Source organism: Bidens hawaiensis, unplaced genomic scaffold (genome assembly GCF_021521415.1).
Source record: "Bidens hawaiensis isolate Kalapana, Puna unplaced genomic scaffold, B.hawaiensis_p1.1 tig00021826_1, whole genome shotgun sequence".
Lineage (NCBI taxonomy): Eukaryota > Viridiplantae > Streptophyta > Magnoliopsida > Asterales > Asteraceae > Bidens > Bidens hawaiensis.
The window spans coordinates 147,380-159,798 of NW_027493385.1; the positions used below are offsets into that span (position 1 = coordinate 147,380).

General features: G+C 38.1%; 1 protein-coding gene across 1 annotated transcript; it reads right to left on the reverse strand.

The window, feature by feature from the left end:
* On the reverse strand, positions 1 to 2,804 carry LOC143564166 (SNF1-related protein kinase regulatory subunit gamma-1-like). The gene is made up of 6 exons (XM_077051526.1): positions 2,771 to 2,804; positions 2,437 to 2,629; positions 1,356 to 1,798; positions 1,008 to 1,274; positions 761 to 933; positions 1 to 295 (listed from the first exon to the last, which is right to left on the reverse strand). Exons 2-6 carry the CDS (start codon positions 2,603 to 2,605, stop codon positions 1 to 3), a joined length of 1,347 nt encoding a protein of 448 aa, XP_076907641.1. The 5' UTR covers positions 2,606 to 2,629; positions 2,771 to 2,804.
* Positions 2,805 to 12,419: the final 9,615 nt, after the last annotated feature.

Genomic DNA, 12,419 nt, shown 5'->3' on the forward strand with positions numbered 1-12,419 from the left:
TCACTTACTACTCTTCTCCTTGCTTAGAAGCTCATTGACAGCAGCCCCATGAACCTCCATTATGTAATTTGGAGGTTCAGTTATGAAGCAAGATATCACATCTCTCAGTGTGATGATGCCTATGACATCATTAGCATCACTCACAACATATATCCTATGAACACATTTTGTAGACAGAGTGCTTATCACCTCCCCAAGAGTGAATCCAAGTTTGCATGTTATTGGTGAAACAGCTTTCTTGTTTTCCTCTGATGTTGCAGCGATCGTGGTCATGAAATCTTTTACTGTCAGCTTCCTGAAACCGCAAGATTAATATTCTTTTTACCCATAAATTCGGCCAAAACTATCACGAGGGTGTCAAATCATCTCGGGTTGATGCGTTGAATTGTGGACCCGTTATATTCATGTCAAAGATTTTAACCGTAACCCGGATATACATAATTACATAAAGTCAGGTTGAGCTAAACTTTCATCCAATCCCAAGACAAATTACTCTAATCACTTTTCACAAAACCTGATTGTTTTCATGTTGCAAACCAAAAGTAACAAGTGGTAAAAGTAATTAAACTCATTAGGCGTTTTAGTCCAATGCTATAAAGTTTAGGGGGCTGTTGTGGATGAACCATTCTCATGGATGTTAGTGGGTTTTCATTCCGCTATTCCCCATGTTCATTCAAATTAGTAGTTGTTTTGTAATTATTGAGTTCTATCGATGTATACGGTAAACACTACCTTTTAAGAATATATTAAAAGAACACACCTGAAGTTGGTGAAAAGCTTCTGCTTGAGTAACAAAAATCTGATATCTTTTATGCTCAAGTTACCCACAATCTTCTTTGTCAGGCCTTCGACAATCGGGAGACCTCCAATTTCATTATCTTTCATTTTCTTGAAAGCTTCAAGAATTAGTTCATCACTTTGACTGCTAATAACCTTAGCATGAAAAACTTTGATCATCAAAATTAACTCTAAACATTCAGTAAAACTTTAAAAACGACAACTTTAACCTTATCTTTTAAAACGAAAGGCAGGCCCAACTCAGTTATAGGATGCACAGAGATGGCATCAAACCAGTCTCTTCCTTTGCATTGTTCAAGACCTTGAACAACTGCAGACTGAGTGATGAAGTTTTTAATCATGGGATTACCGGGCTCTATAACGGGCACATTTCTCAACCGATACTTTGAAAGAAGCAACAGCACACTCAACATAGAACTATCTGTTGAGACGGGAATATAAGGGGCCCAACGATAACCTTTAACAATGGATTTCACCTGTGAAATAAATGCATGCCATTCATTATCTGAATTGCCATGGACAAAAAACAGGCTTTTAAGGTATGAGTTTGAACTCACTTGGGTAGACTTAAAAGGCTCTTCTTGAAGGATAATTTTATAAAAATCCTCCCCCAATTCATCGGCTGCGGTTGGGGCGTCTTTTCCCATTCCTTTATCAGCAGCAACACCGCCAGCAACGGCTGCACCGACTGCAGCAACAGTTAGACCAGCTGCAGCAATCGGGCCTGTGGCACCTAATGCAATAGCTCCAAGAGTGCTTGCAGCTCCAGCACCTAGTCCTGCAGCGGTTGCTGATGTGGCGGTCAAGGCGGCAGCTGCCAAATCTGCAGTTTCCAACACCCACAAAACTATGGTGGAGTAATCCAGGATTCCAAGGTATCTTTCTTTCCAGTCTGTTGTGTCTGCCGCATCCGGATTCTTCACGGGTGCTGATAATATATTGGATTCTGATAGAATCTTGACCGCATCGGATATTGTGGTGTCTGCTTGAATTTCAATCACTACAAAGAGAATAACCTTTTAGCTTTTTAACTACCAGCTATGTAATAATTTCTTGTGTGTTACTGGATATACGACTATTATAATGTATCCCTGCATCGTTTCTTATTTAAACGGCTATTTGGATCACTTGACCCACCCGATCATTTCCATTCCATCCTCAGGAAGAAACCCATCATCGGTCTGTAACCTCCAATTTTTTTGGTGTCTCACCTCAGCCTCAACCTCAACCACTGAGACTGAGGATCATCATTGACGTCTCCTTGTATATTTGATTAATAACATATAACATAGCATGTGCTATATAGAATATATATAAGTTATTGTGAGTTGTGACTTATATATCACTATTATAATGTATCCCCGTATAGTTAGATTAATAATATATAACATCTTATGGTATTCCATTATTCAATCTAATATTGGTCATCATGAAAATCATTCTACAGTAAATAATTGAAAATATTGCCATTAGGCCTTCGATCAAGAAAATATTTGATGTATTGCATATATATATGAAAAGGCATGTTTGGTATTAATTTAGCTTTGATTATAGAGGGAAATATTCATATCAATATATAAAACATATGACATACAATATCAAACAGGATACTGATTGGTTTAATACATAATAAGTTACCTTTGCCTCTAGGCACTAGAGGAAACGATGAAACTGGGATCTTAGAGAAAGCAGTGGTTAATTTCTCCTGCAATGAAGGAGACAGTTTCTTCCTGCTTTGAACCAACTCAAAGTATGCATCATACTCTGATTTTTCTCCTCCTTTTCCTTTAGATTTTGCATCTGACATGCTTGCCTCTTACCACTATATTATCTAGCACAACAAAAAACATGAAATGTTACCGAAAATAATAAAGAAAAAACATGATTACAAAGGTGTTATATTTCAACAAGATACATGTTGATAGATTTTGTGATATAAATTTGAAAGAAGAAGCATTCTTAATTACCTTACTTTGTGTTCTCTGCAGGCTGATTAGTAGGATCTGTAATAAGGAAAGAAGAAGAAGAGGATCTGACATGAAGAAATGATGTTGGTTTGTTGGTGGTTTTGTTCATCTGCCACGTGTAAATGGTGTATGAAGTGGCGGGGATGGAAATGAGGCGAAGAATTGGTAAAAAGAATCAACTAGTTCACTTTCGCCCCTAAGGTTATTAATAACTCAAGTTCCAGTCCTTGTACTTTATTCAAATATAAGTCCTTCTATCGATACTTCAATTTTCTGTCCTAGCTATTTATGAATATTATAACTTATTATTATACCTCAACTAATAGGAGGATTTTGGAGAAAAAATAAGTTGCTCCGCACTCAATTTTATGAAAAATAAATAAGAGTGGTGATGTCCCGTCCTATTCAAATTTATATGAGCTCTAGTCTTTAGTTATATATGTATATGTTAACAAAAATTAAAATAAAATTATAAGTTTGAAAGTAGCAAGTGCATTCCGATATAAAAATTGAGAGTGAGAAAAGTTATGTATTGTAAAATGCCAAAGAAGCGTTCTCAAAAATAGAAAAGGAGGCCAAAACGCACACACTAGACGGGACTGAGAGCTTACGCATTATCTTGGGGATGGTGACTCTGAGGATACACTCTTGGGGCTCAAGGTTTTTAGTCAATAAATATTTTCTTAGAGAATACATAGGACAAAGTCCAATGATATTTAGGACATGCTCGTACGACCTTACTTGACCTACCATTCATAATAATTCCATCTAAGTGTTATTCTTCTTACCATTAAGAGGTTCTTAGCTTACGGTGATAGGTTAAACCAGACTGCTTCAATCTGGTACTAAATTGTCTTTATTATGTTTGAGATGGGACAAGTAGATCTATAATTCTAAAGTTGTGAGACCCATAGGATTTTGATACAATCTGAACTTAAATGCTTAATGTGCGTGGGGGCTTGATAAGCCGGTGGCTGGGTTTAAGTGGATAACAATACCGGCAATCGCGGTTTTTACGTTTATCCGAGCTTTAATATAATCTATATATTTTTAAGATCAGTTTTTATGATTATGATTCCATTGCATCAGTCTTTTTCAAGGGTGAAAAAGAGTAAGAGTGAGGGTATTTGATATATTGCTAAATGCACATGGTTTTCCCCTATAGAGTTTGTATCGTTTTAAAATAGTTTTAATTCATTTTTTATTTAGGATTCGTATATTACTAACTTATTGTGTATTATATGTCTTGGGACTTATAAGGCGTGGAAAAGATCAAGAAACAAGGCTAAGCAAGCTAACATAAAGTAATGGGTCGAACCAACAGTGAACTAAGCTGAACTGCACGTAAAACGAGACGGTTCAAGGAGGCCACGTCACACGGCCAGCCTAGCCAAGCTAGCCGCGCGATGCGACATGGTCTAGGGTGACCGAGTTTGTGTTTTTGAATGCCATTGAACGCGAGCACACTTCCTATGCTCCCCGCATGATGCGGGGAGCCTAAAATTCCAGAAAGTTTCGACCGTCTGAAGGGTTTTTTTGTGACACCCGACGTTTTTAAGTTAACTCCGTTGACTATACTTGGTTACTTTCGTAAACTCTGTTAGTAAACACACTTGCATATCACGTGTCATATGAACACACACATGATTCTGTCCGCGTACACTGGTGACCTAACATGAAAATAATTCACAAATAATATTTTAGTATAGTTTAAATATAAACATTGTTACTTAAGTTATATGCTACATGATGCTTCAACTTTGCTACATAGTTATATGCTATATGTTACTTGACCTAATGTGTTACATGTCCATGTTACTTGGTATGCTTAGAAATAAATATTATAAATGTTACATGTCACATTATTTATTATATATATGTTATTATAAGTTAATAAAAGTCAATTTTAAATATGGAGAGTCAATGGTGAGTCAATGACATTGAATGGGATGATCATGTCTAAGTAAGTTAGGAAAATTTTGGTTAAAAAAAATATCCCCTCTCCCTCTCTCTCCTTGGACGGCCCTAGCACACACAGATACATATTCTTTGTTTTTATTTTTCTCTCAAACAACACACACAAACACTTATCTACCATTAGTAAAAATCGGATCGAATGCTAGAAGGTCTTTGTAATTATTTGGTGATTAGGTAGGTAAGTATTAAATTATGAATGATGTTCTTATGTTTTATAATTGGGAAGGTATTGGTATCCAAACAATGTCCAATCTATGGAATCATAATTTAAAAATTGAAAGATTGGGATCTTGTAACATTCGGCCCCTCGCACCACCAATATTGTCCGCTTTGCCCACGAAGAGCTCACGAATTTGTTTTTGGTTGCCCATGTGGAGACATCCCAAGAAGTCACCCATCCTGCTACTACTCCCACCTGAGCACGCTTAATTGTAGAGCTACCTCTCGTGCACTACCATTAAGCCCAAAACGCGTTGGTGATTTAAAAGGTGGGGCATTTACTTATGAACTAGGATCTCTCTTATCCACGATCGATGTGGGATTTTCCTATGATGTTACAACCCCCTGGACCCGTCGTCCTCGATGAGGTTTGCCCCACCATCCCATCCAGGATGTGGGATTTGCCTAAGGTGTACCTAACGACACCCTCGGGGACTCACCATCTCTGATGAGATTTGCCCCACCATCCCGAATGGCACACGAGTGGCTTTGATACCCCTTGTAACATCCAACCCCTCACACCACCAATATTGTCTACTTTGCCAACGAAGAGCTCACAAAGTTGTTTTTGGTTGCCCATTTGGAGACTTCTAAGGAGGTTACCCATCCTACTATTACTCCCACTTGAGCACGCTTAACTGTGGAGCTCTCCTCTCGTCCACTACCATTAAGCCCAAAACACATTAGTGATTAAAGAGGCAGGTCATTTGCTTATGAACCAAGGATCTCCTTTATCCATGGCCACTGTGCGATTTGTCTAGGATGTTACAGTTTTGTGGCCTTAATCTCCTATATAATTATACTTATCAAAACCCTAATATAACACGCGGACCACAACCGTTTTGGAGCTCAAGATTGTGGTTTTTGAAGGATAGGAATCATCCGGTGAAGTGCTAATCAATTGGGAGAGAAGAATAACGGGTTTGTCACCCTAATTCTTCGTTTTCTTTTTTAATTTGATGCTCACCATGAATTCTTGGTTTGATTTATTTGTTTCAATCATGCTAGGTTAAACCTGATACCGCCTAGGCTTATGATGAACTATTGTTGAAGTTTGATTTTATTTTGGATTATATTTTTGATTATGGCATTATGACTAAGTAAAAGGTTTATTGTTGTTCATTCTGTTGGGTCGGATTTCTTAATAAGGAAGATTGGAATCTTCTCAACCTCCTCAGAAATGGCTAAGTATGGAATACGAGCAAGCCCAGACGATCGAGCATGGTTTTTAGTACTTCGAGTAAGGTTCTGAATCTTAAATGGTTGATTCTTCTAAGTGTTAAGGCTTCGAGCAAGCTACAGTTCAACGAGCAAGGGTATTCTTCTATCGAGCATGGATTGCCAATCGAGCAAACAGCTTGATCATACAAGTTCCAGCCAAGTGTTACGAGCATAGGATGATCGAGCACATGGGGATGAGCATGGATGCAATAAGACGATGTCACGTGAATCAAAGCAAAGACTTCGAGCACAGTTCAGTTACCGAGCAAGATTTACATCCGAGCATGATAAAGATTGCTGAATAAGAAAAGCTGAAGACATCAAGAAGAATGAGCTTGCTCGATGGACTTATTCGAGAAAAGTTTGATCAAGTCAAGAGGAATGAAGCTTACTCGAAGAGAATATGTATTCTCCGAAAGAGAATATATTCTAAGTAAAGTATGTTCGAGGACACTCTCCGAGCACACCTTGTATAGGAAGCTTGCTCGAGCAAGGTATATACCTTGCTCGAGGTCTGAAACACTTGTATTAGATTTATCTTTCATTATGTAATGTCTAGGACGTATACATGGAATGTTAGGGTCTATATATAGACATCCTAGGGTACGACTAGGGGACGGGGGTTTTTGGGCACGCATACTGACAAATCTTTGCAGACGAATATCAAAAGCCGCCGTCACACAAAACCCTAGACATTCCATTCACGGTATCATTGACGTATCATTTAATATAGTGAATCTTTGTTGTTGAAATAGTCTTTACCGATTATCATTTATTGTTTTGTGTTTGATAATTCTCCACAAGCTTTCATTCTCAATCATTGAATATCCTGATTCCGCCGGAATACTCAATCGGTCTTTGAGTAATTAAGTCAGTGTGTTCTTGTCAAACCTTTGCTAAGGTTCACCCGATAGACGGTCCTGACAAGTGATATCAGAGCTAGAGTAAGCTCACTGAAGACCACGGGACTGAAGGTTTGTGAGGAAAAGTGAAGATTAACTGTGCATTGCTATTGATAACATCAGATCTGATAAAATGGAAGATCAAGAAGTTTCAACCAACAAGATTCCAAGATTACTTGGACAAGAGAACTTCATAACGTGGAAGGTGTTGTTTGAGGCTGCTGTGAACTACAACGATCCAGAACTTTGGATGGCTATTACTGAAGGGAATTACACTCCTTCAGCCGCTCCAAATAAAAGTGCTGCGGTAGATCTAAGAATGAAAAAGAGGGATGACAAAGCACTGTCCATGCTGAAGTTGGGACTTTCATGGGAGATTCTAACCACTGTAAATCATTAGATGCAGTGATTGAAATGTTTGAAGGTAATACTGAGTTAAGAGACATAAAGAAAGATCGACTGAAGCAGTAGTTGGACAGGTTCAAGGTTAAGGAAGGAGAAAGTCTAAAGTCAGTGTTACAAAGGTTCATGACTATTGTAAATGAAATAAGGACCACTGATTTGCAGATTTCCAACTTAGAGCTTAACAAGAAGCTTTTATCATCTCTATCTGGGGAATGGTATACTGCAAGCAAGTTCATAAAGGAAAATGCAAGTTTTCCTACCTTCAAACTAGATGAAGTGATTGCCTTCCTCAAGGCTGCTGAAGATGAAATGTTAGAGAATCACATGATTCGAGAGGACAAGCCAAGCTTCCAAATGAACAATACACTTGTGGCACTCATGGGCAACCTCTCGGTCAAGAATCAACAGCCTATTGTTGAGGAACTATCAGATGCACACTCCTCATGTAACAATCAGTCAAGATTCAATGTGCAACTGATTGAAGATGACCATCCATCTACTGGAAATGGGCAATCAAATTCTGCATATCACAACCAGACTCAAGGAACAGACTATCAGGCCTTGTTCTCAATGTTCACTGAGTCTTATCATGCCTTTGTGGCCAAGAATCTGATAAACACAAGCATCGTGCAAGAAGACTTAGAACAAATTGATGCTGATGATTTAGAAGATATGGACATCAAATGGCAAGCGGCCATGTTGGTAGTAAGAAGTAAAAGGTTGTATAACAGAACTGGCAGAAGTAGTTTCAATGGACCAAATGAAAGAATTGGATTTGACAAATCCAAGGACATCTGTTCTAACTGTCAACAACGTGGACACTTTGCAAGAGAGTGCAACATGCCAAGACAGTTTGGAAATCAACTCAATCAAAGTCAGTTCTATCAGAATCAGAATCAGAACTTTCAGCAGCAAAGGACTCAAATGCCCAATCAAAATCCCTATCAAAATCAGAATAGAACCCAGCAACAAACATTTCAACCTCAGAGAACTAATCAAATGCAGGTTCATACAAATCAAAGCAGACCATCTCAAAATGGTGTGAACCAGCAAAGAGATCAAGGGAATGTGGCCGTTGCAAGGGTGGCTCAGGATGGAGAGTTTGACTGGAGTAATCATGCTGCCGAGATGGAAAGAGAAAATTTTGCATTCATGGCCAAAATTAATGAGAAGGCTGAATCTTCAAACACTCAGGTACATTCTGATACTTCTATTTCTGATCTTCTTGCTAAAATTGAAGAATTAAATCAGGAGGTTGGAAAATGGAAAACTGAATGTGGTAGGAAGGATGTCTTTCTAAATGTGTATGCTGAAAGTGAGGCTACATATGAAAGTCAAATCAAAGGTTTGGAGGATGATTGCATGGTAGCATATCAAGCTCAATCCAGAATGAGTATTGAGATAGAAGGACTGAAGAAGATGTTTGCTGAAAAGAAACTCAAGAATGCTGATTTATTGATTGAAATTGAGTTTTTAAAAAACCTAGTCTCTACTGGAAACATTGTTGGGCATGTTGAAAAGATGACTGAAGAAGAGAAGTACAAGAAGGTTCCACCCCCGTTCTGTGATAGTTACCCATTGAAAGTTGATAAGGAGAGTAGAAATGAGTATCTCAAACAGTTCAAAAATGTGTTTGATGATAAGCCAGAATTTATCAAGCAATATGATGATGTGATGGTAGATCAGAATGGAGAATTTGTAATGAAAAAGGCTGACAAGCAAGAAACTGTGGTGGATGAACAGCTTCAAGGAGAGAAAAAGAAGTGAAGTGAATACTCCAGTAACGAAAGCAATTGTAGCTGTGGAAGCTCTCAGTCATCAAAGAGGAAGAAGAAGAAAGGAGCAAAGAAGAAGAAAGGTGACAAAATTCCTCTTCTGCCACCTATGACATCAAAGGTGAGAGAGCAACATGAGAAAATGAGAAGAGAGCATGTTCCATTTGATATATGTGCTAGATCACCACCAGCCATCAAGAAGAGAACAGTAACACAAAGCAAATTCTCTTATGATCAAAGTCGTCCACCTATCTACCCAGTTTTCTCTAATCATGAATTATTTGATGTGGGTGATGTGGACTATGCTCCAAGAAGAAGATGTTCAAAAGAACAAGAGGAAAGTTCTTCACAATTGCCATCTAAACTGAAGAAGATTGTTTTTGTTAAAGAAAAATGTTCCCAACCAATTGATCTCAGCAAGCCAATCAAGATGGACTTTTCCAACACTTTGTACTCAAAAACATCTTTAGGGTTTGATTTCCCTAAACCAAGTGACAAGATCAAGGACAAAAAACTTCTTGAGGATTTGGGAAACTTTTCTTCTGCACAAAATGTGATGCATATGGGCATCAAACTGACTCTTGCTGGATTCTTGAGGATAGTTTTGAAATTCCAGATGTGGTTAGTGGCTATGATATGTAAAGCTACAAAGAAATGTATGAGAGATACTTGAAGGGAATAAAAAATCCATCTGAAGAGAAGAACTATCAGTCTGTGTTGGACCAAAGACTCAAACCAAATTTGAAGCTTAAATAAGATGATAGAATCCTAAAAAAACAGACAAGAATAGAAGATCTCAAAATGAAGAAAATGCTAAGAAGAGATCAGGTGTTCTTAATGGTGATGAGAAGTTTCTGTTAAAACAAGGATTTGAACCAAGAGGATTTCAGTGGAAAGTAAAGAAGGAAGTAGAAGGTGGGAAGGATAAGGTGATGGAGGAAGTTGATGGAAGCTTTACAGTGTCTGCAGTACACATTGGTTCAGAATTAGACACTGATGATGAGTGTGAAGTTGTGTATGAAGATCCACCACCAGTTCCAATTCCAACTTCTGATACATCCTCCACTTTCTCTGAATTACAAACTGATGGAGTTTGTAACTCAGAATCAAACTGATTTCTTCTGTGTGTGTGCAGGATAAGTCCATGAGCAAAAATGATTTATGGTATATGGACAGTGGATGTTCAAGGCACATGACATGTGACAAGTCTGCATTAATAGATTATGTGAAGAAGTATGAGGGACCAGTTGCATTTGGGAGTGATGAAAATGGAGGAAAAAATGTTGGCAAGGGAACACTCACGAATGGCAAAGTATCCTTTGAGAATGTTCTACATGTTGAAGGACTACAGTACAATCTGCTGAGCATTTCTCAAGTTTGTGACAAAGGATATAAGGTTGCCTTTAATGATGAACATTGCCTGATTTTGAAGCCAGAGTTTGTGATACCAACAGAAATGATTATGATGATGGCCTAAGAAATGGCAATCTCTATGAACTGAGAATGAATACTGCAACTTCAAGAGGTGGTTCATGCTTTGTATCAAAGGCAACTGAGAATGAATCTGTTTTATAGCATAGAAAGATGTGTCATGTAAATTTGAAGAACATGAACAAGCTAGTGAAAGGTGAACATGTTGTTGGTCTTCCCACAAGAGAGTTCAAGCTGGAAGACAAATGCACATCTTGCCTTAAAGGAAAACAACACAAATCCTCACACAAGAGCAAACTGCTGAACACAATTGATGAGGTTTTGGAACTACTTCACATGGACTTGTTTGGTCCAGTGAGTGTTCCAAGTGTTGGAAAGAAGAGATACTGCCTAGTAATAACTGATGATTTTTCAAGGTTTACATGGTCTTTTTCATGGGAAGCAAGGATGAGACTCCAGAGTTACTCAAGGCTTATGTTTTGAAGATGGAAAATCAACTTGAGAAGAGAGTGAAAGTGATTAGAAGTGATAATGGGTTAGAATTCAAGAATGAAACTATGAGTGAATTCTGCACTTCTAAGGGTATTTTCCAGCAGTATAGTGCTCCTAGAACCCCTGAACAAAATGGTGTTGCAGAAAGGAGAAATAGAACTTTAATTGAAGTTGCAAGGACCATGATTGCTGATGCAAACCTGCCTGTTACTTTCTGGGCAGAAGCAATAAACACTGCATGTTATGTGCATAACAGGGTTCTACTCAACAAGGCTCAAAACAAGACACCATATGAAATTCTCTACAAGAGAAAACCTTATGTGAAGTTCTTGAACCCTTTTGGATGCAAATGCTCATTCTTGAACACAAAGGATTACTTGAATAAATTCCAGTCCAAATCACTGGAATGTTTCTTTGTGGGCTACTCATCTCACTCAAAAGCTTATAGAGTCTATGTGAAAGAGCACATGGTGGTGATTGAATCGTCTGACATTATCTTCAATGAAAACCAGTTTAACAATACTGATGGACCTAAATGGTTATTTGATCTTGAGAAAATGATCAAATCATTTAAAATCTACAGTGAAGACATGGATGATAGTATATACAGACCCAGCTTTGAAGAAAAAGGAAAAGCAAAGCAAGTTGATCTGGACAAACTATGGACCTCAGTTGCGTCTGAAGCAAATGGATTTACCTTTGGAGGTACTATCCAAGGAGAAGATGATCTAGAGAGAGTTGGAAAAGAGGCTGAAGTTGAAATCTCAAATGAAGGTCCAAGTGTTATTGAAAGTGAACCCATCCAACGTCAACAACCTTCTCAAACTGAAGAAATGTGTCATTTACAATCCCTGTTTGACTCATTGCAGCTAGGAGGAAATGAGGCATCTACATCAGAACTCAATCTTGTTCAAACTTCTACTAAGACTCAAGTCACATCTGAAGATGAATCTGTTGAGTTAAATTTGTCAAATCTAGAAGCAGAAGTGTGTGTACCTCAAGTTGTACAAAGTACCTAAAATGAAAGAAATCATCCTGCAGAGTACGTTATTGGAGATCTACATGAAAAAGTTACCAGAAGTGCATCTGAAAAAGCAAATATCTGCCTGTATGCCTGTTTCCTATCCCAAGTTGAACCAAAGAACATCAATCAAGCTTTGAAGGACAATAGCTGGGTGGAAGCTATGCAGGAGGAATTAGCTCAGTTCAGAGACTTACATGTGTGGGACTTG

Bases quoted from the DNA above. Each gene is read 5' to 3' on its own strand.
- LOC143564166 (XM_077051526.1), bottom strand. From the start codon at position 2,605: ATGTCAGATGCAAAATCTAAAGGAAAAGGAGGAGAAAAATCAGAGTAT. The intron at 1,799-2,436 runs GTAACTTATTAT...TTCTCTTTGTAG, and splicing joins TCTAGTGCCTAGAGGCAAAG to TGATTGAAATTCAAGCAGAC. The intron at 296-760 runs GTGTGTTCTTTT...TTGCGGTTTCAG, and splicing joins AAGCTTTTCACCAACTTCAG to GAAGCTGACAGTAAAAGATT.